The 24,758-nt window shown below is 37.4% G+C and overlaps 1 protein-coding gene across 1 annotated transcript; it reads right to left on the bottom strand.

Annotated features, from left to right (window-relative positions):
- Nucleotides 1–18,187: 18,187 nt before the first annotated feature.
- On the bottom strand, nucleotides 18,188–23,515 carry LOC113281870 (protease 2). The gene is made up of 12 exons (XM_026530766.1): nucleotides 22,877–23,515; nucleotides 22,578–22,741; nucleotides 22,167–22,389; nucleotides 21,946–22,090; nucleotides 21,367–21,573; nucleotides 21,134–21,268; nucleotides 20,846–20,965; nucleotides 19,901–20,316; nucleotides 19,521–19,737; nucleotides 19,205–19,398; nucleotides 18,684–19,088; nucleotides 18,188–18,565 (listed from the first exon to the last, which is right to left on the bottom strand). The coding sequence occupies exons 1-11, from the start codon at nucleotides 23,272–23,274 to the stop codon at nucleotides 18,866–18,868; spliced, it is 2,442 nt and encodes an 813-aa protein (XP_026386551.1). The 5' UTR covers nucleotides 23,275–23,515; the 3' UTR covers nucleotides 18,188–18,565; nucleotides 18,684–18,865.
- Nucleotides 23,516–24,758: the final 1,243 nt, after the last annotated feature.

Genomic DNA, 24,758 nt, shown 5'->3' with positions numbered 1-24,758 from the left:
CCTTTAGTCTCCCTGAAATTCCTAAAATAATTCCACAAAGTTTCCGTGCAAAACTCAAACTCTGTTTCCTTTTTCTGGATTATCCAGCCCAATTTGATCGATTCCAGCGCACATACCAAGCCTGTTATGCTCAATCACGTCCATCCCAACAAATTTCAGCGATTGAATCTCTCTAAAACACCTTCGAAATCCAACCCAAAGTTTGGTTCTTTGCTGGATATTTTTCCCGCCAAAATTTCATTCGAATTTTAGAAGAAAGTGACCTCCCCCTATCTTGTGCTGGTCTCCCTTTAGCAGATGTCTGGAAATGGGCCACCCCTTAGTAATTAGGTTACCCCTTACCCAAAATGAGAGTCCGTATAGTAATTTTCTCCCACGAGCGCAAAAACCACTTTTTTAGCCAATTTCGCCACAAAAGCTTATTTCTCCAAAAATACCTACAGGGACATAAAAAGCCATAATAAATATAAAATCGAGCACTAATAATATATACAATTGAGATTATATAAGACACAAAAATGTGCCTATCAAATACCCCCAAACTTATTATTTGCTAGTCCTCAAGCAAATCAAATAGAAAATAAAATCCTAACTCATTGTCGCAGGCATCGTCGATTGCATTTAGCGTATGCAATAAGCCTTTAAACCCCTAGGTGGCCCTAGTGGCCGAGTTATAGTCTCGGGAGGGCTTACAAGAGATATACCCACAAAACCTATACTCCAGACCCTAACTATCTACGCAGAACCTTGGAAGGCACTAAAGAATCTCCTTGGTTGGCATACTTATTGACTACAGGAGGAAGTACCCTGATGCGAAATTCCAATTGTTGTACACGAGTTTGCACTCAAGCATACTAAAATTCATATAAAGTGACAGAGCTCTACTCAGATAGTTGCACTATGGACATCAATATCCGGAGTCAAAAACTAATCACATGGATAGATCAAGAATATGGATATAGAAAAACATAGATGGTTTTGATGTTTACTAAGTGAACGACGTTTCCCATATCTGTCTGAAGGCCTCCGCCAAAATGAACCTATCCTAATGGATTGAGATACTAGTCTGATTAATATCAACACACTGGCATATACAAGGGAACCAGTGATCGATAATCCTAATTCTAGTTCAACACAACTGGCATATACAAGGGTACCAGTGGTCAACTTTATTCACTGAACATTTTTTTTCCAGCTTTTTCATTTCAACAATTTTTTTTTTTTTTTTGTAACTAAATCACTCTAATTCACCCTAGCATTGGTAACAACTTGAATCGTGGGCCCCACATATCACTTAGAGAAACAAAGTTTAAAAACAAAATAAAATAAAAATAGAAGTGAAAAGGACTCAATGAGATATGGTGAAACTATCATGTTATTTCTAACAACTGAGCTCTGTGCTTTTATGAATAGACTCTTTAGATGTTGCCATCTAATCAGATTGGTTCCTCAACTCCTACAACCAAAATGCTTCCATCCACTTAGATTGGTTAGTGCAATCCTTAATAGGCATAAATTTCTAGGCTCTGGAGTTTATTTATTGCAACTAAAAAGTTTCTCCCATACCCCCAAACTTAAATCTAACATTGTCCTCAATGTTCTAAAGATAAAATTAAAAGCATGAACAAGGAGAAACTGTTACCATTTGAAGCAAAAGAGATAAGGAAAGATATTACCGTGTTGCATGAGATTGAGTTACCTCCCAAGAAGTGCTAAATTTAAAGTCTTCAGCCAAACGTCAAATACCACAAAATGGCTAATTACCTTTCAAATCATATATCAATAGTCGAAACAACTGTGGGTCAACAAAAGCAAATAAAATTGCCACAATTATCAGACAACTGCACCAAATCAGAAAAATGAACAGACATAGCACATCCTCATCCAAGGTTTCCTGCAAGACAACTGGGTTTTTCTGTTGTGCCCTTTTGGGCTTCACGTGAGTGTCTTGACAAATTGACTCATTCGAACAACAAGTTTTTAGAATTTCCTCCTGGACAATATCAGGAGGATCGGTTGCGGAGTCGGAAGTGACTCAAGTAATACCTCAGGTACACTAGGATCAAATCCCAAGTTAGGGACTTCTAATGGGGATAATTGACCATTACTACCCCCAAACTTAGGGTAGTCAGTATTCTCGGACAAACCTCTAACTATTGCTTGAATTCCTGGATCCTCAGAGTCTTTAAAATACTCAAGAGCTTCTTCTAGTTCATTACCCCCAAACTTAGGGTCCACACTACTCTCCGTAAGGCCTAGCACTATGGCTTGAATCTCAGGGTCCGTAGAGTCTTTAAAGTACTCAAGAGATTCTTCTAGTTCAAAAGTTTGGTCACCTAACTGACTTAAGAGAATTTCCTCATCAAGTTCATCTAAGGAATCACTAAATAAAGTGTCATCCCAATTATCCTGAGTTAGATCCTGAACTAAAGTGCTAATCATATTCACTTCCTCTAAATCGTCAGAAGGTTGTCTATTTACATTAAAGACATTTAGTTCAGTGGTCATATTACCAAAGGAGATGTTCATAAGTTCGGTCCTACAGTTGATGACAGCGTTAGCTGTGGCTAAAAATGGGCGACCTAAAATCACCGGTATTTGAGCACTAGGATCCTGAACAGGCTGAGTATCTAGAACAACGAAATCCACTGGATAAATAAATTTATCAACCTCAATCAGAACATCCTCTATGACACCACGAGGTACTTTGACAGACCTATCAGTTAATTGCAATGTCATTTTAGTCGGTTTCAACTTACCAAGACCTAGATGGTTGTATACATGATAAGGGAGTAAGTTCACACTAGCTCCTAAGTCAAGTAATGCCTTATCTACTGAATAATTATCGATCACACAAGATATGGTGGGGCATCCAGGATCTTTATACTTAGGGGTTGTTTGGTTCAGAAGGATTGAACTTACCTGACCAGCTAAAAAGGCTTTCTTATGGACATTAAGCTTACGCTTTCGTGTACAAAGGTCCTTAAAGAACTTGGCATAAGAAGGCATTTGCCTAATTGATTCTAATAAAGGGATGTTAATGTTTACCTTCTTAAATATCTCTAGTATTTCGTTGAAAGTCGACTCTCTCTTTGTTGGAGCTAACAACTGTGGATATGGGGCTTTGGGTACAAAATGAGACCTGTCGGGAACCACATTGGCATCACTAGAAATTTTATCGGTTTCTTCAGTTAGTGGCTCCATCTGGGGCTCATCTTGGGAACTAGAAGGTGGATCTACAGTATGTCCACTATTAGGCTTGGATACCTTATTGTATACCGTTTTACCACTCCTAAGGGTTGTGACAGAATTCACTTGATTAAATGTTTTATCTCCTCTAGGATTGGGTATCGGTTGACTAGGGAATTTGCCTTTTTCTATTAGAGACTCATTGATCAGACTAACCTGGTCTTTCAATTCATAAATGGCCTGACTATGTTCTTGTCCTATCCTATTACTAGTTTCTATGCTTTGTGAAAGCAATTGACGCATATTTTCAGTATTTTGAATAAACGAGGTGAGAGTTTCCTCTAGACTTAAGATTTTCTTATCAGACTGATTCTGAAACTGAACTGATCCTGAAGTATTCTTAGTATAGCCAAAACCTGGGGGAACATTAGAATTACTAAACTGACCTTGGTCCTTAGACCATGAAAGGTTCGGATGGTTTCTCCAACCAGGATTATAGGTTTCTGAATATGGGTCAAACTTTTGACGGTGATCAAGTCTAGTGTCATTATTATAAAGAGCATTGGATCGCTCTTCAATAGTCTGGCCTTCCCAAAAAGGCTCTACTCTACCACTAGTGTGACCCAATTCTAAGGCTTCTAACCTTTTTGCTATAACAGCAATTTTGTCATCTGATTTATAGCCTCCTTCTACCCTATTAACGTTTCCTCTACCTAGAAGAATTGTTCTCTTGGGGTCCCTACAATATTCCCATTGCTGGGTCTTTTCGGCGATTTCATTCAAAAATTCCATCGCCGCATCAACAGTTTGGTTTTCAAAACCACCAGTGCATAGAGACTCAACCATGGTTGTTGTCGAATAATCTAAACCCTCATAAAGGATTTGAACTAGCCTAGCCTTTTCTAAACCATGATGAGGACATTGGGCTAATAGGTCATTGAACCTTTCCAAATACCTATATAACGATTCTCCCTCCTGTTGAGAAAATGTGCAGATTTCCGTCCTAATAGACGATGTTTTGTGCCTAGGGAAAAACTTGTTCAAAAAAGAAGATGTAAGTTGTTCATAGGTTTCTATTGAACCGGAAGCCAAACTATATAGCCATGATTTGGCTTTATCTTTCAGGGAAAAAGGAAATAACCTAAGTTTCAAAGCATCATCATCAAGGTCTCTAATCTTTAGGGTACTACAAATTTCCTCAAAGTCCCTAACATGGGAGCATCTGTAGGGTTCCAGGCCTAAGTTCATAATTTGCTTCAGTTTCAGCTAACCTGATACAAGAGGGATGAGTAGTCCTAGTAGGATTCAACAAAGCTTATAAAGTTGCCATTTTTGGCTCTATCGGGATATTTGAGATTCTATGCAATCACAAAACAAGGCTGACTCAACCAAATCAAACCTAATTTTCTAGCAAACAAAAAGCATGATGGTTCCACTTAGATTGTTTCTAGACCAACTTCTATTCTTTCGATTAGGAACTCGTTACAATCTGAGCAAACCCCTCTGGAATCAATTCGAGTCAAAGTAAGTTGAATCGAGGCGAGGGAAGCTCAGTGGAGCTTTGATACCCAAGGCCTCACCGGTTACAAGGCGGCGCATTCGCGCATTCAACTCACAGAAACCATCATGAACTTCGAAGTATGCTCAAAAGAGTAACCAATATTTTTCGAACGACTTTCCTATTAATCTCGTTACCCTATAGGTCTCGTTCTAGTCAAAATTTTAGGCTTAGGTTCGCGTTTGGTTTTGTTTTCCTAAGGAGGGCAAGAAGAGAACGGTGATGAAATCCGACCCTTATCTTGTATGGCCAGTCCTTGCCCTTTACTAGGAAATTAAAGCAGCCGTTTTCAAGTCCTCAGCATATATGCAAACGAAGGAATACAGTAAACCCGCTGACAGGGGATTCAAGGGTGTTTCGAAAAACTTACCTCCCGTACCAGACGGGCGAAGAACCGCTGAAGTCGACTCGGGCCACGACTCCTATGTCATGTACGAACCCGAGGGGCCGAGGCGATATCGTAATCACCGTCCTTCTCTGCACACAGTTTTTATTTAAACCAACCCTTCTGTAGGGTTTAAAAATAATAATGTCCCAGTCCAAAAATAAAGTCCAAAAAGTGTCCAAAAAAAAAAAATACAAAAAATAAAACCCTATTTACAGTTTTTTAAAATAAAACAAAATAACTATATACAAAATCTTCTTCTTCACTCCTTTTGGATTCCTCTTTGCTTTCCTTCTTTGGCGATGCTTTCCTTTTATAACACTTTTTCTTCCCTTGTAGCTTCGTTCCAAATCTGAAAAGAATTGGAAAATACCAAAACGCGTAAAAAAGAACAAAAAATAAAAATAAACCTAAAACAAATCTAAATACAAGTCCGCGTCGGCGGCGCCAAAAATTGATGTAGTTTTTAAGTGGTAGTAAAGTTCGTTCAACTCGGATTGTGTAGACTCGATTTTAGACTCAAATTAAAATAGAAAACTTAAAAATAAATTGTTATCAAGATTATAAAAAGCACTGAGACTCAGGATTCCACCAATCTCCAATTTTTATGTGATTTAATCTAGTCAATAATTATGCAACTCTTTACGTTTGAAGTGATTCTAATATTCGCCTAGACAAGTAGATTCTCAAAACAATAGCTGTAAATCGAAAGCATGGACCATCAAAAGACTTAACCTAAGCATGACCCATCAATTGAGAACACAACCACTTAATCAGAATCATAAATTCAATTTCAGTTCAGTGCAAATAATCATAAAAGAATTACAAAAATTAAATTAAAATGAATTTACCACATAATATTTGGAAAAATGGCTTCCTCCGTCGCCTCAGCAATGGGGTTTAGCTCCTCATATTAATCACTTGCTCAAAATATTTGTTCTTAGCCCAAAAGTTGATTAAAAGGATGAAAAACTATAAAACTGATTGTTTGCAACGGTGTAATGGCGTTCCAAAACAAAGGACTGAATGTTACAAAGAAGTTACTGTAGCAGCGTTACAAATTTGAGACGCAGTTCTTATTTGCAACGTTTGTTCAGCAGCAGCAGCAGCAGAAACTCGGGTTTTCCTGCAACTTGATCAATTCAGCTCTGTAGTGCTACAAACTCCTCTGCGACTGCTCCAATAACTTCGTAACCTTCCCTGGGACTCGAACACACCTTTTATACTGCTCAGAAACCTAAAAATAACGATTAATTCTCTCTTTTTCTTTTCGTGCAAGCCACGACAATAATCTTCTCTGCCAACTTCCTTACGCGTTTCTAAGACTTCCAAATCATCCGAAACTCTTCCTTAGATAGAATCTCACCTTAGGAAACAATATCACGCCTTTAGTCTCCCTGAAATTCCTAAAATAATTCCACAAAGTTTCCGTGCAAAACTCAAACTCTGTTTCCTTTTTCTGGATTATCCAGCCCAATTTGATCGATTCCAGCGCACATACCAAGCCTGTTATGCTCAATCACGTCCATCCCAACAAATTTCAGCGATTGAATCTCTCTAAAACACCTTCGAAATCCAACCCAAAGTTTGGTTCTTTGCTGGATATTTTTCCCGCCAAAATTTCATCCGAATTTTAGAAGAAAGTGACCTCCCCCTATCCTGTGCTGGTCTCCCTTTAGCAGATGCCTGGAAATGGGCCACCCCTTAGTAATTAGGTTACCCCTTATCCAAAGTGAGAGTCCGTACAGTAATTTTCTCCCACGAGCACAAAAACCACTTTTTTAGCCAATTTCGCCGCAAAAGCTTATTTCTCCAAAAATACCTACAGGGACATAAAAAGCCATAATAAATATAAAATCGAGCACTAATAATATATACAATTGAGATTATATAAGACACAAAAATGTTCCTATCATCTAGGTTGCATTTCGGGTTACGTAAGCCCGGATTTTGAGGAGAGCTAGACTTCTGTCAAATTGCTATCGATGTCCATCACCTTGATCTTATGTTTGATCTGATCATTCATTTCGATCGTAAATCAGGAAATCAATTATATAGGCTTAATCTGTGGGAGGCGGATTTGGTTTAAAGTCTTCAATTGAGTTGAAGCAACTCTTAGTTGGTGTGACGTCATCTAAGGGAATCAATTGCGCAGAGTCCTACTGGGATTCAAGAGGCGTAAAGAGCGCGACTGTACCTGAATCAGTGGGAGACTGAGTTCGGGCTCAACATACATTTCAGATCGAAGTTAATTGGTAGCATAATCTGGACTAGATCCTGGGATTTTTCTACATTTGTGGTTTCCTTGTTAACAAATTTTCTGGTGTTTGTGTTATTTATTTTTTTCCGCATTATATTGTGGTTTCGGTTCCACCACCCAAACCGAAACCACAGGTAAGCTTAGACTCTTCCCAACCTGACGTGGAAAACGACTTACGAACGGCTTAGGAAGAACCATAAGACTCGGACTAATAGTTTCTTTGGAGAATCAAATTCTCTTATGGCCCATGAGGCTAGGTCTGCCGATCCCACTCTTTTGTATAGTCTCCATCGAGTCAACCAATTGGGATGACCAGACAAGTCTAGAGATTTTGCCGTCGCTCTATTATCAACTATTATTTACCCTAAGACCACAAAAACAGGTGCAAATTAATATGCCAAAAAAGTACAACAATAACGGAAAACAATCCAAAGGTACGAGATGGCACAAGGGCGGGTCCGGTATCACATACCTACTCTATCTCAAGCACATCATGTAATAGTGGCGTTGCCGTCCATGCAAGGCCAGAGATGCTACTGGTGTGTCCTTTTTTTGCCACATTATTTGTTTTATCATCAAAATTAACGGTGATAATTGTATCATATCTTTACATCGGAAATGGTGGGTTCATTGCCAACGACAAGAGGGCCATTTGTACGAATCTTTGCATAACCCGACACCATTTCTAAGGGTGCATAGGAACCGAGCTGGACCGAGGAACCGTCCCGGAACCGGCGGAACCGAGCCGATATTTGTCCCGAACCAAGGAACGGGGTACATGTACCGGTCCAGAAAATAGGAACCGAGGCTGATGAGGTACAGGTACACGGTCCTGTATAAGTCCCGTACCGTCCGGACCGAAAGAACCGACCATTCGTAGCCATTAGATTTAGGGGTACTGAACAAATATAACCGTTAGATTAGGGGGGGGGGGGGGTATATGTAGTACCTTAACGATAGGGTTTCTCTCTTTCTCATTTTCGTTTTTCTTTTCCGTCTTCGAGTTCGACTCTTCCCTCTGAGAAACTGATATAGAGAGAGAACTGAGTTCTTGAGTCTCTGATTCTCTGAAGTCTGAAAGTGAACTCCATTAATCAGTGAACACGGAACACCGAACAACACCTCTCGATCCAGAAGAAGAAGGAGAAAAAGTCAGTGATTTCAATGATTTGATTTGTGTAAGTTTTTTACTTTTTTTGCTTTTTTTATTCTCCAATTTTAATCCTAGGACTATGGATTTCTACATGAAGTCGAGTTCTGGATGATCCTAGGACTTTTGATTAATTTAATTTAGGGTTTCAGTTTCACAGGGTAAGTTATCAATCACGTCAGGGAGAAGACGAAGGGAAAGGATTCAAGGAAGAAGCTGAAGGAAACCCATTAAGGTACTTTGTATTTCTTTAGGCTTTTTATAATTTTTTTAATTAATACTGTTTGAGTGTTCTTTTAACTTCTTTTAGATCTTTGGAGCTAACCAATTTTGTTGTTTTCAGTTTTTAATTTTATGATGTTTTGAGTTTTTAATTTTATGATGGTTGAAATGTTTCTCATATTTGTCTGTGTAAAAAGTTACACAACTTTCATTCTTTCACATTAACATGCATATATAGTGCTTCCTACTTAATCTAGCAGCTTGCTTGTGTAATGTGTGTGTGATAGTAATTATGGGCTATGCCATTTACTTCACAAGTTGTTCGATGAACCAAATGTGTCTAAATTTTATCTCAATGCTCCTTGAATTGCTATGCTGCATACTCAGTTTTGAGTAATTTTTGCTGTATCTTTTTGTTATCATTAAAAGTATTTTCTCTTGTCAGTGATGGAAATATGGCGCCATTTCACTCGGAGAAATGTTGAAGAAGCCACTTGCAATTATTTTGGAAGGACTTATAGGGCTAACATGTTAAGAAATAGAACTTCTGCCTTGTGGAAGCACTTTAAAAGATGCCCCAGCAATCCTAATCATAACAGAGCTCACATAAATAATGCTTAGAATTTGTAACTTATGCAGTTATGCTTAATGAAATTATGCTTAGAACTTATGCAGTTATGCTTAGAACAATGTCCAGTTCTTATTTTTTATAACAGAGCTCAATGCTCCTTGAACAATGTCCAGTTATGAAGTTCTTATTTCTTCTTCATTTTATAAGTATGGAATATGGATGGATCAAGTTTCTTATTTAATTTTTCAGTTGAGTTCTTATTTCATTTCAGTTTCATTTCAGTTTTTATTTAATTTTTCAGCACTTAAATTTGTTTTCTCAGTGATAAGCTGGCATGGATGAATCAAGTCAAGCTCATGGAACATATACCCCTACACCTACAACTGCTACACCTACCACTGCCACATATACAATTGTTGGATCCTTAATCCAACCAACAAATGAAGCAGCACAGCCAGAGACAACAACAATAGATATAGAAGCTATAATTGTTGGATCCTCAATCCAACCAACAAATGAAGCAACACAGCCAGAGACAGCAACCACTGTTGCATTTTCAGCCTCAACTAAGGTAACAACAAACACTTTCTTATGGAAATTAGTTATCATATATGAGCAACTAGGTTGAGTTTAGAGATAATGTAGATGAAGATCCTTTTATTGCTACTATGGCTGGAAAAATGTTTAAGAAGTATAAAAAATATTGGGGTGATTATGCAAAGATGAACCCTACAACCTTTTGTGCCATGTTGTTGGATCCTAGAGAGAAAGAAAAAGGACTACAATTTGCTCTTGAGCTCTTGTATGGGAAGAATTCTTCTAAGGTTGAATCTGTTATGAAGCTTGTTAAGTTGGATTTTAAGATTCTATTTGAAGAATATAAGGATGCCTATTCAGTTCATGAGGAGGAGTCAAGTAGTTCTATCCAGGGACAAGCCAAAGCAGTGGTAAGTAAACCAGTGGCAGGGCCAAGTCGTATGAAAGAGTTGATGTCAAAGAGTAAGAGGTTCAAGAAAAGCCCAAATGATGATGAGGGAAAAACAGAGTTGGATAAATATTTCATTGACGAGTATGAAGAAGGTGAAGGAGAAGATGATGATGAGGAGTTTAACTTATTGGGTTGGTGGAAGACCAACAGTACAAAGTATAAGATACTTGGACATATGGCTAAGGACATATTAGCCATTCATGTGTCTTCTGTTGCCTCTGAGTCTGCTTTTAGCACAGGAAAGCGAGTCTTAAGTCCTTGTAGAAGCTCTTTATCTACAAGGACAGTTGAGGCATTGCTTTGCACACAAAGCTGGCTAAGGAAGCCAATACAACTTGATCTTCTATCTGATTACATACCAGATGATGATGTTGAAGTTGAAAAAGGTAACATATTACTTGTGTTTGGCAGTAATAGATATAGTCTAATAGTTACTAACTGCTACTATTTGTTTTTGCAGCGTTACTTGGTCCTATCAACATTGATGACACCACAAGTGCTGCTGACATGGATTAGAAGATCAAGATTCAAGACTACTGCAGCACTAGCTGCATTGCTAGTTGTTCTTTTTTCAGATTTTCTCATTTTCAAGACTTAGTGTGTGTGTCTGTGGCTACTGCTACTTTTTTTTCCATATTTTCAAGACATTGTTTGTTTGGTTTGTTAGTAATATTGCTACTTATTAGTTGCTGCTTTGAATGAGAATTTGTTATATAGAAAAAACAGGTAAAAAAAAAGGTAAAAGAAAAGACAGTCAGTTTTTTCGCTGAAAAGGTACCGACTGGTACCGGTCCCGTACCGGAACCGAATGGTACCGGAACCGAGATACACGGTACCGGTATCGGTCCAAAAGTTCAGTACCGACCTCTGGGGGTACAGGTACTCGACCTCGGCAAGAACCGAGCCGAACCGTACCGTGTGCACCCTTAACCATTTCCCTATTTTTCGTAACTCTTTCATTTTTATATGCCCATCTACGGCACCGACTACAAGTCCATTTTTGAGATGATTCGATTTAGAACAAACATTATCATCGATCCAAATTCAACAGTCATGGACATGGTATTTTGATCATCGGTTGGTACTTCAGTATTGTATGGAGCTGAAGGGTTTACTTTTTCTGAACTCTCAACATGGCCAAAATATTTGGACTCTCACCGCATACTAGCATGAAATCAAACATCTGCCATCTACGGCTGACCACAAGCAAAGCGTGGTGGCTCCAGTTAGCCATTTCGGTGTGGTGTGTGTTGACACACCTAGTGTGCAATGAAAACAAAAGAATCAACAGTGGACAGATGAAAAAACATTCCAAGTGAGTGATGGTCTTAATCAAATATCAACTTTTGGCCGGTGTGTCAACGGCAAAGTTCGTTTTCGAAGGTGTCGCATGCCCTACGTTTTGTCAACTGGGAAAATTATTTTTTTGGCGCAACAAAGTTATAAATGAGTAAAAAGAAGAAAAAGTTCGCACAAAAACTACAGATTTGTTTGTATGTTGTTTTAATTAATGAGAGATGATCTAGCGTTTACGTTAGATTTGCATCATCTTCAACGGCGACGTATTTAGGGTTCCTATCATTGATCTGCGAATGAAAAATACAGTCACGAACCAATACCACCATTTTGTTTAAGATTTGACTTGAAACAAAAGGTCCCAAGATTTTCATTTTCAAACACTTACCAATAAATCACTATTTTTAATGCAGAATTATTCCTTCCACCTACCAGCTAAAATTAGTAAAAGGAAAATTTTGAAATTGTGTTGTTTATACTAATAATGTACACTAAATATGTGACCATTTTCTTTTAAATACATTATCATTTTATTGGTGCGGGTTATTTTGTTTTTGGTATTCAGGTTTTGTCCAGATTTAGAATTTGGTTTAATATTTGTCCAGGTTGGTGTTTGGTACTTGGAACAAACGTTGACTCGTGTTGACTCGGTTAAGTCTTGATTTTTAGTTAATAATTTATTAGTTAATTTAATAAAATACAATTACTAATTAAGTTTACCATTATACCCTTAATTTTTGCTAATATTTATATGATAACCTTTTTACCATTTTCCTGATCAACCACGGCCGGCACTAGCTCCTTAATCAATTTGTCGACACCTGCCTAAAACAGGAGAAGCCACTGAATCGATGAAAATCAAAACAAAGCATAACAATGAAGAACGCAACTTTGTATCATGATTAACAGATCCAACAAGATCCAGAAGTAAAGTAACTATTAGTTCCTTCATTGACAAACAAATCGAACCAACAGATCCACCAAAATAAAAATAAAAAAAAATCGCCCCCGTTTACAAACCCTAATTTATCACCACACCACCACTGACACTATGGTCATCACCATTTCAACAATTAAAAACCAATCCCGATCTTTATCAAACCTCCGTTCGTTTAACTCTTCGTAATCTTCTTCGAATTACTTTTTCTCTTGTTAATGATGTTAATCCACTGTCTTGTTGATTAGGGTTGGGATTTGGGTTTCGATTTTCTGTATCTGACACTTGCATTCGGTCGATTAAGGTTCTTCCCTTTCTTAGATAAATTTGTTTATTTCACTGACACCATTATTTTTTTAGGGCTTTTGGGAAGAGGGGTTTATTTCAGTTGATGTTTGGGAGACAAAGTGAAGGAGTGTATATACAATTGGATTTTCATTTCTTCCAGGGGTTAGTCCTCGAGTGATTTCGGGGGAGTTGAGTGTATTTTAAATCTCAGGGATTTTGAGAGAGTGTAGGGAGTTTGAGAGAGTTTTGTGTTTTTGAGTTCAGGGAGTTTGGGGGAGTGTAGAGAGTTTGGGGGAGTGTATTAGAGGAAGTTTGGGGGAGTTTGAGAGAGTTCACTCCTAACTCATTCTCTTTTAAGAAACAATAAACCCTTATTTGCAAATAACATTGATCTTTAATCAAAAGAAAAAAATAAATGATCATTGATCTTCTTCTCAAGTGTAGCTTCTACCAACAGTTCCAATAATTTCTCAGTCTCTCGAGTTGTCCATTGTTTGTAATTCATAGTCACTTCCGTTTCCGGTTCCGTATTCTTATTCTTCCTAACATTCTTTTTCTTCTTGTTGTTTTCAGCAGGTTGGCTGGATTTTTCCATTCTATGGTGTGACATGTTAGCTACATTAGTACTTAGACTAATACTAGAACTTAACAAAGCAAGGATAATAATAACACCAAACAGTCTAATGTAAACATGATAAAAAAAATGTGATACTAGACTACACAGTACTAACACGCAGAACTACTTAGCCAAATTGTTAATCAAAGAAAATCCCTTAGCAACTCCTTGCAACAAAAGCACCGTATGAATTGGCTAAAACACGCCAATACGGAATGAAGTACGCCACTGTATTGAACTTTAGCATATAGAATAGAAGAGAAGTATGTGTCTAAATAAGAGGACTTAACAAGTGATAGTGATTCTCAATGACACCCATGCAAAGTAGCAAGCCAATTAATGCATGATGACATAACAAATTATGAAGATAGCTGTAAAGGAATTCTGTTTCACCGAAACACAGTTTCAGATTGTCCAATCTCTGCAGTACTAATACTTACCTGATCCTCTTTAAATTTTTATGGTACACTTACAACTCAATATTCCACAACACACTCAAAAATCATAGAATTCCAACGGTTCATTAAAAATATACATTACTCAGAACCCGACTACTTTCAATACGTGCATACAGAATTCAGTTCCGGATTTCTCACACTTTGGTGTACCTAAAGTGATCAGAACTTCATGAAATTTCTATAGTAGGTAACCTTAATATATACAAACGTCATACTAAAATTTCAGCTTTGTCCGATAATCGGAGAATGAGATAAATAGGAATCAGTCCCTATTCGGGATTTAAACTCAGCAGACCATAGTCATATATTGTGCAAGCTTTGCAGTAGCAAACGTGACCTGATCCGCGTTAAAATGGTACTGTACTTCTATAACAAGGTAAACTACGACATACTCAAATTTCATCATATTTCAACGGTTGAATTTAAAGATATCATTATAACAAAAGCACCGTAAGAATTGGCTAAAACACGCCAATAAGGAATGAAGTACGCCACTGTATTGAACTTTGGCATATAGAATAGAAGAGAAGTATGTGTCTAAATAAGATGACTTAACAAGTGATAGTGATTCTCAATTATACCCATGCAAAGTAGCAAGCCAATTAATGCATGATGACATAACAAATTATGAAGATAGCTGTAAAGGAATTCTGTTTCACCGAAACACAGTTTCAGATTGTCCAATCTCTGCAGTACTAATACTTACCTGATCCTCTTTAAATTTTTATGGTACACTTACAACTCAATATTCCACAACACACTCAAAAATCATAGAATTCCAACGGTTCATTAAAAATATACATTACTCAGAACCCGACTACTTTCAATACGTGCATACAGAATTCAGTTCCGGATTTCTCACACTTTGGTGTACCTAAAGTGATCAGAACTTCATGAAATTTCTATAGTAGGTAACCTTAATATATACAAACGTCATACTAAAATTTCAGCTTTGTCCGATAAGCGGAGAATGAGATAAATAGGAATCAGTCCCCTATTCGGGATTTAAACTCAGCAGACCATAATCATATATTGTGCAAGCTTTGCAGTAGCAAACGTGACCTGATCCGCGTGAAAATTTTACTGTACTTCTATAACAAGGTAAACTATGACATACTCAAATTTCATCATATTTCAACGGTTGAATTTAAAGATATCATTATAATAAAATCATGCAATTTCTTACCAAGATCTTTTGAACCACAAATTAGGGTTTTGACAGAGAGAGAGTACCCACAAAAAAAAAATATACACACAATCAAAATAAAAAATCATGGAGATCAAAGATATGAAAAACAATCAAAATAGTACACAAATCAAACTATTATAAACAATCATGGAGATCAAAGAAGAAAAAAAACATACCTGGAAAAAAACGTTTCCTCTTCTTTCTCCTATGATTTTCTACGCACCAAACTCCTTCCCAAATATCTACTTTTTTATGAGATTTGTTGTGAGACCAAAATACACTAAAAACTCCTTCGAACTCCCCAAAGCAACCAACTCCCTAGTATTGTAGGGTTTTATGACTAACAGAGAGTTCAGGAGCTTTTTTTAAACTCCCCAGCGACTAACAGGTGTTTTCTAGAGAGTTTAGGAGACTCCTCTAAACTCCCCCACGACTAACGGAGATTTGGAGAGACTCCCTCAAACTCCCTCAGGACTAACAGGAGAAAACCTAAATACATTAAAATCTCTCGAACTCTCCCACGAATAATCCCCTGTTCATTTTTGGATAAGTGGGTACATCAATGGGGTTCCGGGATGAAGTATAGTATCAGTCATGAAGGGAATGAGTAGAAAGTGAGGGTGAATCTCTGGCATATGGACCTTAGGATTAATTAGGTCAAGTAGATATGTTGAATCATGACCGTAGGTATGATGGTTACATCATAGTTGTTGGATCTCATATCAGGGGTAGACTTGTAAACTCATATTTTACAAATTTAATTAAAATCAGGTCAATAGCGGTCAACACGGGTCAACGTCAATTCCAAGTACCAAACGCAAAGCTGGACAAACGTTAGACCAAACTCTAAAACTGGACAAAACCCGAGTACCAAAAACAAAATAACCCTATTGGTGCTCACGAAAACTCCGTAAATGTATGATATGTGGAGCAAATGGGAGTTGGGCCCAATATCTCATCATTAAGTTGAGCTAAATCTTTGGTACTAAAGTTTTGATTTGTTGTTTTCGATTGTGACCCTTTGATCCTTCACAATCTTCTTCATGGTCCATATCAAAATTGGTAGACAAAATCTTAATTAAAAGCAAGAGGAGAAATTGAAAATGATCAGCCATCAGTTTGGTCGGCAATGAAAACTTATATTAACGTTCATTTCTTATTAGCACCGCAGACCAGTTATCTAAAATGAAAGAAGCATTAGCACCAAAGAGGATGACCTCCCGAGGCAGGTTGTGTAGCATTGACATTCTATTTTGGGTTGTGTCGGCTTCAGGCGCAAGCAAGACGTGAAACATGCATATAATCTGTGTTAAGAGTTAAGACGCATCTTGTGTGTATACTTTATAATACACTTTCGTTTTTAGAAAAGTGTTACTTTCACTTTTTCAATTTGACCTATTTTTAGGCTAAATTAAAAAAGTGAAAGTAACAATTTTTTTAGTATATTATATTGGGGAATATCCAATGACATTTGGTTGACATGTGGATATCATTTTCCTCCTAAAGTTTCTTTTGGCTAGATTTTTGTTTAATGGTTGCGGAGAGAGCTTTTCCCCATTGTGTGCGCTACCAAGGAATATCTTTTTGCGAACTTTCAATCCTTTGTACGTAGAAATTTATACGCATTTTCGGTGTCAACTTTCCGGGGCCAATAGGCTACCCCCGAGTCCCTGACTGTGACCGCTCGATATTTCACACTCATTTTAATGGTCCATATATAAATTAATACAAAAAGCAAGAATTTAATCGAAATTGAATGGAGTGGAAGGGAAAGAGAAGTAGGCTACTCTAATCTCACTAACATTCGAATGAGAAGAGATTTTTCTCCCCAAAATGATGTCCCCTGAAAATGAGTGTCGCCTCCTTTTCTTTAATCAACATGAACAGTGGGTGATCATGTTTTGGTTGTCCACGCGCCATGCATTATGCAGCTCACTGCTAGGAATGAACTCAATCATCAATAATGCCATGAACCAAATCATTATCCCTGTAACATGCATCAACTGATATATATTGGGGCTGGTCATTGGCATTCAAACATATCTTTAAGCTTTAATGACAAAATCTATCTATATCTATATATATATATATGAGACCATATATAAGGTCGGAATTAGGTTGCTAATAATTGGGATCATAGATTTTATTTTTCATTCTTTCAAAACTCACATGGCACTAAGTTAGGTGGAGAAAATGTCCAACTGTTTAGTTTGAGTTAAGTTCCATGATTTAGGTAGTCAAATGCTCGAATCTTCAGTTCCTTCTACTTTTAAGATATTTCATTGCCAACACAAATCACACATTAAGGATCATTTGTTATTGTTTTGTTGGACTCATTATCTGGCTCAGATGTCAGTTCCTTTGCTTAGACGCTAATGGCTCCAAGGTTACCAAGTGAGAATAAAAACTTGAGCAGACATCCGTCTTAACTTAAGCAGACGGCCATCTAACTTAACAAATGAGGTGCATTAAGAATAAAATTATGAACAGACGGCAGCCATCCAACTTATTAAATTATGCACTCATGAGTAGCAAGAAACAACTCATGAAACGTGCAACCAACCTTATTGTATTTTTTGAGTCGACTTTGCATGGCGGTTAAGTATTGTTCTTGTTAAGTGGTTTAACTTGCATTAATAGAAAACTTTAACTTTCTCTTTTGAAAATTCAAGAACGAGTCTGGATAAATTCATGGTATGTCTAGCTTCTTCTCACTGTAAATTTGAGGTAAAAAAGCTTGGAATAAATGTACATAGTATACTTTAACAAGTCCACATGGGTATGTTGTTCATTCAATCACCTGCAATGTCTTTTTTCTCTTTTGGACATTTTATCACTTCATAGCTCTACCAGTCACCACAACTGCACATCATTATTATTCTTAGGACAATGACCCCCCTTCAAGATTTTTCATCAAGTATCATCAATTTACCTGTGGGGATGTTGGATCCAAGGAGATAAAGGATGGTGGGACTAAATCAATGGCTAGTCATTACCCTTTCAACGCTTGTACTTCGCCAGTAAAACAGTTTGAACTTTTGAAGTGTATGATGTGCCAACGAAATTTTGGACTTTAGAGATTATACCAAAAAGAAAATGAACTTCAATCCTCCTTTTACAAGAACAGATCATGTAATCTTAAAGATCAAAAGTACATGGGAAAAAAAAAGTTCAAGTAACTACACAACGATAGAGGGGATGACAAGTTCTTTCATTATCTCAGCTTCATTTCTTAGATCTGGGAAAACAAAATTCTGGCGACAACTAGAATAGGCGATGATGTGTTGTCCAACAAAGTTAGTAGATGAAAGGTTTATATACCCCTGAAAATCAAGTTACTAGTCTTGTTGCAACATGTGTGTATACTGATTTCTTCCGAACTTCCTTGCTTTAAGCAGAGTGCTACGCCAACTCAGTCATGAGAACATTCCAGCAATGGGTTAAAGAAGCCAAGTAACCTGAAAAGAAATTTTTAGGCTCACATGAATGAGGATAAATAGTTTTGAGGTTTAAAGGAAAAAGTTTATCGTTAGGAGTACCTCAATTGATCAAAACAAAAACAAAAAAAGTGAGTACCTCAAATCTCAATGTTGAGGATGAGGAAGCAATCGCAATGAACCACAAGACTTCATCAGGACTTCACTAGCATCCATCAGCAGTAATGTGACGGATATTCTCAACAAGCACCGTGGTTTACCTTGACCGGATCCCCGCATACTAATTTCCAGTCTCTTGATTGGAGAAATAGTCTTTTCATACTAACTCAAAGCTTCTTTGCTGTCGGCCTCACTCTCAGTTATCCCCATCGCTTTCATCAGAAATGCATACTCAAAAGCCACCTCCTCACATTGACTAAAACGGCCTCCTTCACCGAAATGCCCACCGGTCATATTTGTCTTTAGAAGTACTGAATTGGAACAGCCTGCTCCTTGTTTGTCTCTCACCTTTGCTACCCATTTGGCAGCTTCCCAAATTCCAACCCTGAAAATCATACTCAAATCTACCTGTATGAGCTTCTTGCGCGAATTTATGTATTTACACGACGCATTCTACAAGCTACGGATACAATTTTCCATCAAATAAAAATGAAAACTTGCCTAGAGTCCAGAAACGACGCTGTGACCAACATCGAAGGGTAACAAACTCCTGACAGGATATTATCGTAAGGAGAATAACTTCGAAGAAAATCAAACTGGTGCTTAATCCGAGGGTCACCAAATTCATCATGGTCCAACATTGTGAGAGGTAAACTGGGATCCAACAATGTATTACAGATATCAAGAAATGGAACCTGATTCATGGCATCAACAACAACATCATTCTCGATGGTACCCTGGGAAGTTTTGAAAACACACATATATCGTACGATTGTTGAAAGTAACACTGAAAACTGTCAGTATGGTTAAAGGTTACCTTCAATACTGCAGCACGAAACAAGTCTGGATACATATTTATCGCTGCCCCCACAAGAAGTCCTCCTGCGCTTAAGCCAATGGCACCAAGTTGATCTTTATGAATGTAGCCCTCATCTATCAAGTACTTGCCACATGCAACAAAATCATGTACCGAGTTTAGTTTGTTTAAACCAACACCAGCTTTATGCCATGAAGAACTTGGACCACCACCACCCCTGCCAACAGTGCATAACGAGTAATGACAAACACGAACCAAATGGAAATTTATTCAATGGGGACATTCCATTATATCAACAAATGCAACCTTAATTTTCAAAAGAATAATTTACAGAATATATTAGGGGACAAAGATTAACTATGCAACTAGGAACTAGTTACCTTACATCAGCAAATGCCACCACCCAACCACGATCAAGCAAACTTAAGCGATCTGCACACCAACTTTTATCAAGAGTTTCTCCATAAGCTCCATAACCAAACAAAATACCTGGAGACTGGCCCTTCTGTTGTGCATCTCGGGAGCATAAAATAGTCAGGGGAACTTGCACACCGTCGTGTGACTTAATTTCCTTCATTTCACAATGAAATGCTTCAGAAAGATCCTTCCAGCTTTGTGCTCTTTCTAGATTTTGGAGATGCTGGCCATTATGTGTATCACCTAAGACATTCTGTGCATCCATATCAAAAAATGAGGTGGACCTGGTATTGTCCTCCGTAACACCTACTACCTCATCTTGATGCACAAAGGAGAATTTCTGCTTGGACATATCATAGTCGATGATTGCATCGGGCATCTGTGGTTAGAAATAACAACAGGAGCTTCAGATGAAAGTTTCTGGAGAGCACTGTGGAGAGAGAAAGTGTGCGCAGTTTCACTTAGAAAGGGTAGGAGAAACGATTATACACACAATTAGAGAGATTTAGTTAAGCATAGGGATATAACTTTATAATTAGAGCCTTAACCCCCGGCTCTCTTGATGAACTTGCACAGTTTATGGCACAAAAAGCGCGAACTCTATTATGAATTGTGCTTTTCGTGAAAGGACAGAGAAAACCCTTTGTACACTGCCTCTATGGCACACGTCTTAAGCATTTACTCATGCCTAGGGCCTTCTCATGATCCTCTATTGCAAGTCTTAAAACACAAGAATTTTCACTATTAACGAGGGGGTTACAAGGCGTCTCAGTAAGGCATAAATTTCAATTATAAGATTTTCTGCATTATCATCCTCATGAGACAAGTCTCATATTTTAGGTAAAAACGTTAGAGGCGAAAAGAGTACATAAATAAATGTATCCAAAGTTATCATATAAGAAGTATACCACGGGAGATGAAAGCACCACGCGGTAGACAGCTGTCATGAAGTCATGATTAGAACAAGGTGCAACAGTGCACAAGTTTGATGGCAGCGGAAAGTACCAAGGATTTAAATCATCAAGATGCTGCAAAACAACTTACCCACAAGACATTTAATTATAAGCCAAGCTAGACGATGAATCAAGTCTTTCAGTTGATCAAGATAGAACAAAACCAAGCATGTACGGATGCTAAGCCTTCATACTTGCGCTTTTAAGCTAGCAGGTGAAAATGAAATAAAAAGTGATAACCACCTTATAATTTATATCGGTAGGCATTCTAATGGAGCAGATCATAGATGATCCCCCTTTATCAAGAAAAAGCACCAGATGCCCTTCGAAAATATCCATATCTTGAAAGCTGACATCTTGGCCTGGTAGAATAAGGTCCTAAATTGCAAAGGGATCACAAGTTAGGGGATAAATCCATCCATGTTTGATGAATCTCTCAAATAATTTTCCCACTTAAAAATGAATAAAAAATTTACCTGCCACTTAGCCGACTCTATGTTCTCAGCTTTGCATCTAGCCATATAGTAACCCCCGTCTATTAAATAGTTATTCTCCACCGAAGGAGTATCAGTAAGAATGTAAAAGTAACCATAATGATGCTCCACAAAATATTGTGTTCCAGCCAATCGTTTCCTTACTCTCCGCAACCTCTCTTGGGGATTGTTTGCATCAATTACATACACCTGAATGAAATAGATGATCAGAGGTTCACCACAATAAGATCAGTTTCACCACAAAGTTAGTATTTATATCTCATGTGACAAATATACTGGTTTAAAAGAATTTCTAGCATCAAAGATAACAAAATCACTCACTTGATGCATGCATAATGAAACACGTTTTAACCAAGTCATATTCTTTTTTGAACTTCTGTCCCCACTCGATACTCGTATTAATGCTTTGAGAAACTCATCGAGTGAAGCATAATTTTCTTCACTATCATTTAACCATTAAGAAAAAGTTTCAAAATTCTACTGAAACATTTCATACCACCACCGGACAACTATACCTAATATTCACTTTGCTAGTTAGTAAGAAGAACAGTAAGTACCTACCTCGGATGAAGTCCTTGAATTAGAATTCACAGTTATAAATTTTCCATCCTTTGTGCTTGTGATATCAACACAATAACTCGGATCACTTTCTGTGAATATTGGAGCAACATCTGCAGCATCTGATCCAAGCCTTGTGCAAAATACCCTGCCAATAAAGAAATGTTTTGAGATACTATTATGAAAATAAATATTAAAATTTCAAAGCAAAGAAAGTAACTTGCTTGTAAGGCCTTTGTGTCTCATCAGAGACTGTATAAAATAAAGTTTGACTGTCTTTAGCCCATGCCAGGCTAACAACTCCATCAACCCTCACTTTCGGAAGAATGAGTCCAGTCCTAAGATCTTTAATTTGAAACATGAAATTCTCGCTCCCAGTGGTGTCTAGAGTGTATGCAAGAAAGTTGTGATCAGGCGATACACGACATGTTCCCACATGAACATAACCTGCACCCATTAACGAATCAAGTAAAACTTCGATTCAATAAGTGCTTGAACTACGTTTCCAACTTAAGACAAGTAACAAAACATACCTGTTACTTCCATTTCTTAACCTACATTAATGAATCAAACTATAGAAAGCACACTAACCTATCCAAATTTAAAGACCACTCAAACTAGGTTAACAAGCATACCAAACTGCTCAGCAATTTCATTCCAATCCAGCAATTTTTCAGGTCTTTCAGTATCTGTACCCACATATTTAGCAACAGTCTCCATCCAACTATTGCCACCCCTCTTCAACCTCCTGTACAGAACTGGGTATTCTTTCCCCTCAGGCATGCATTGATAGTACAACCTGTCCCAACATAAACAAGTCCCTCAATAAGTAAAAAACCAAAATTGAGATAAAAATGTACAAATATTAGGGTTTTAGTTACAAAGGTTTTAACTTCAAACAATCAAATAAAAGGAGAGGATAAATTGAACAAACCAGGGTCCCCAACGTTCAGGAGGAGTAGAAATTTTGGGTGGTATTCGACTTTTCATCTCAGAAAGTAATTTATGTTGTAATTTTTTGGTATCAGCCATGAAAGCTTCAGTGTAAGAATTTTCTTGGTTTAAGTAAGTTGACAAATCTGGGTCCTTGGTGTTTGACATCCAATGATAAGGATCTTCCCATACAACTCCATGAGCAGAATGTCTGTAAGGAACCTTTTTAGGAGTTGGAGGTGTTAGAGAAGGAGAAGAAAGTAAGCTGTCATTGTTACAAACAGAAGAAAGGGATTTGTGAAGTAATGATAATGGGCTGTGGGAATGTAAAGAGGGTTTTCTGTCTAGAATAAGATTAGAGAAAGAGACTTTGAGACTGAGAAATCTGGATGAAACCATTAATGGATAAGTAGAGAGTCTAGAGAGAGTAAACAGAAACTTGCTGAAACCCTTTGAAATTTCAGTGGAATGGTGCGGGTAACTGTTCTTCCTATTTTGGGAACATACAAAAAAAAATGGGTTTTGTTAGGTGCAAAACCAATTAAAATTATGAGAGATAATGTTATCTTGTATTGAAGATTGCGAAACTCCACTTTTAAAAATGCATGTTTGGTAAATCGATGTCAATTTGCATTTTCCAATCTAAGATAACACTATTTCTCTTATTATTTCAATTGGTTTTGCATTTGCGGATGCAATGATTTAAAGGTCGAAAACTCCCGGATATCGAGGATATCTAGGACTCTATGTTCGATAAAATTTCTTAATTCCTACTTCCTACCCCTAAAACATGAACTCTATTATCATGGAAAAGAGGGGATTTGGGCTCACTAGATAACAAAAAGGGTCATGAAATAGTAAAAGTTGACTGTACCACTTATCTTGCTAATTTTAATAATGGCTAATATACCCTCGGTTTAATTAATGCTAATAAAGTTAGTTAACGAAATTAATTATAATTAGTGATTCAACAATTATTTTTTCTTATCAATCTTTAAAGAATTCAACTAACAGTGGATTCTGAGTAAATCTAATCTGTGTTAATTCCTTAGCTTGATGGAAGGATAAAAATGAAGAATAAAATTGAACAAACCAGGATCCCCAACGTTCAGGAGGAGTAGAAATTTTAGGTGGCATTCGACTTTTCATCTCAGAAAGTTATTTCTGTTGTAATTTTTTGGTATCGGCCATGAAAGCTTCAGTGTAAGAGTTTTCTTGGTTTAAGTATGTTGACAAATCTGGGTCCTTGGTGTTTGACATCCAATGATAAGGATCTCCCGTACAACTCCATGAGCAGAATGTCTGTAAGGAACCCTTTTAGGAGTTGGAGGTGTTACAAAAGGAAAAGAAAATAAGTTCCCATTGTTACAAAGAGAAGAAAAGGATTTGTGAAGTAATGCTGAGGGGATGTGGGAATGTAAAGAGGGTTTTCTGTGGAGAATAAGATTAGAGAAAGAGACTTTGAGATTGAGAAATCTGGATGAAACCATTAACAGATGAGTAGAGAGTCTAGAGAGAGTAAATAGAAACCTGCTGAAACCCTTTGAAATTTCAGAAAAATAGTGCAACCGTGTAGGTAACTGTTCTTCCTGTTTTGAAAACATACTAAAAGTCAAATTTTAAAATGGTCGAAGAAGCCAAGGGCCCTGAGGATGTCTAGGTTCGAAAACACTTCCTACCCCCAAAAAAATTCCACAACCACAAGACATTTCCACCGGTGATGTTTAACTCCACATATCGGTCATTGATAGGCCCGACTCTTAGGGTTATTAAAGCATCTCCAATGAATCCTCAATGTGATTCATATTTGAATTGGGTTTACCAACATTTTCTAGTAATAATGCGATCTAAATTCCTAGATTTTAGAAAGTTAATCATCTCCA

This window comes from Papaver somniferum, chromosome 5 (genome assembly GCF_003573695.1).
Source record: "Papaver somniferum cultivar HN1 chromosome 5, ASM357369v1, whole genome shotgun sequence".
Lineage (NCBI taxonomy): Eukaryota > Viridiplantae > Streptophyta > Magnoliopsida > Ranunculales > Papaveraceae > Papaver > Papaver somniferum.
Note: the sequence above shows the minus strand (reverse complement) of the source record. Positions and strands in the feature narration are given on the sequence as shown.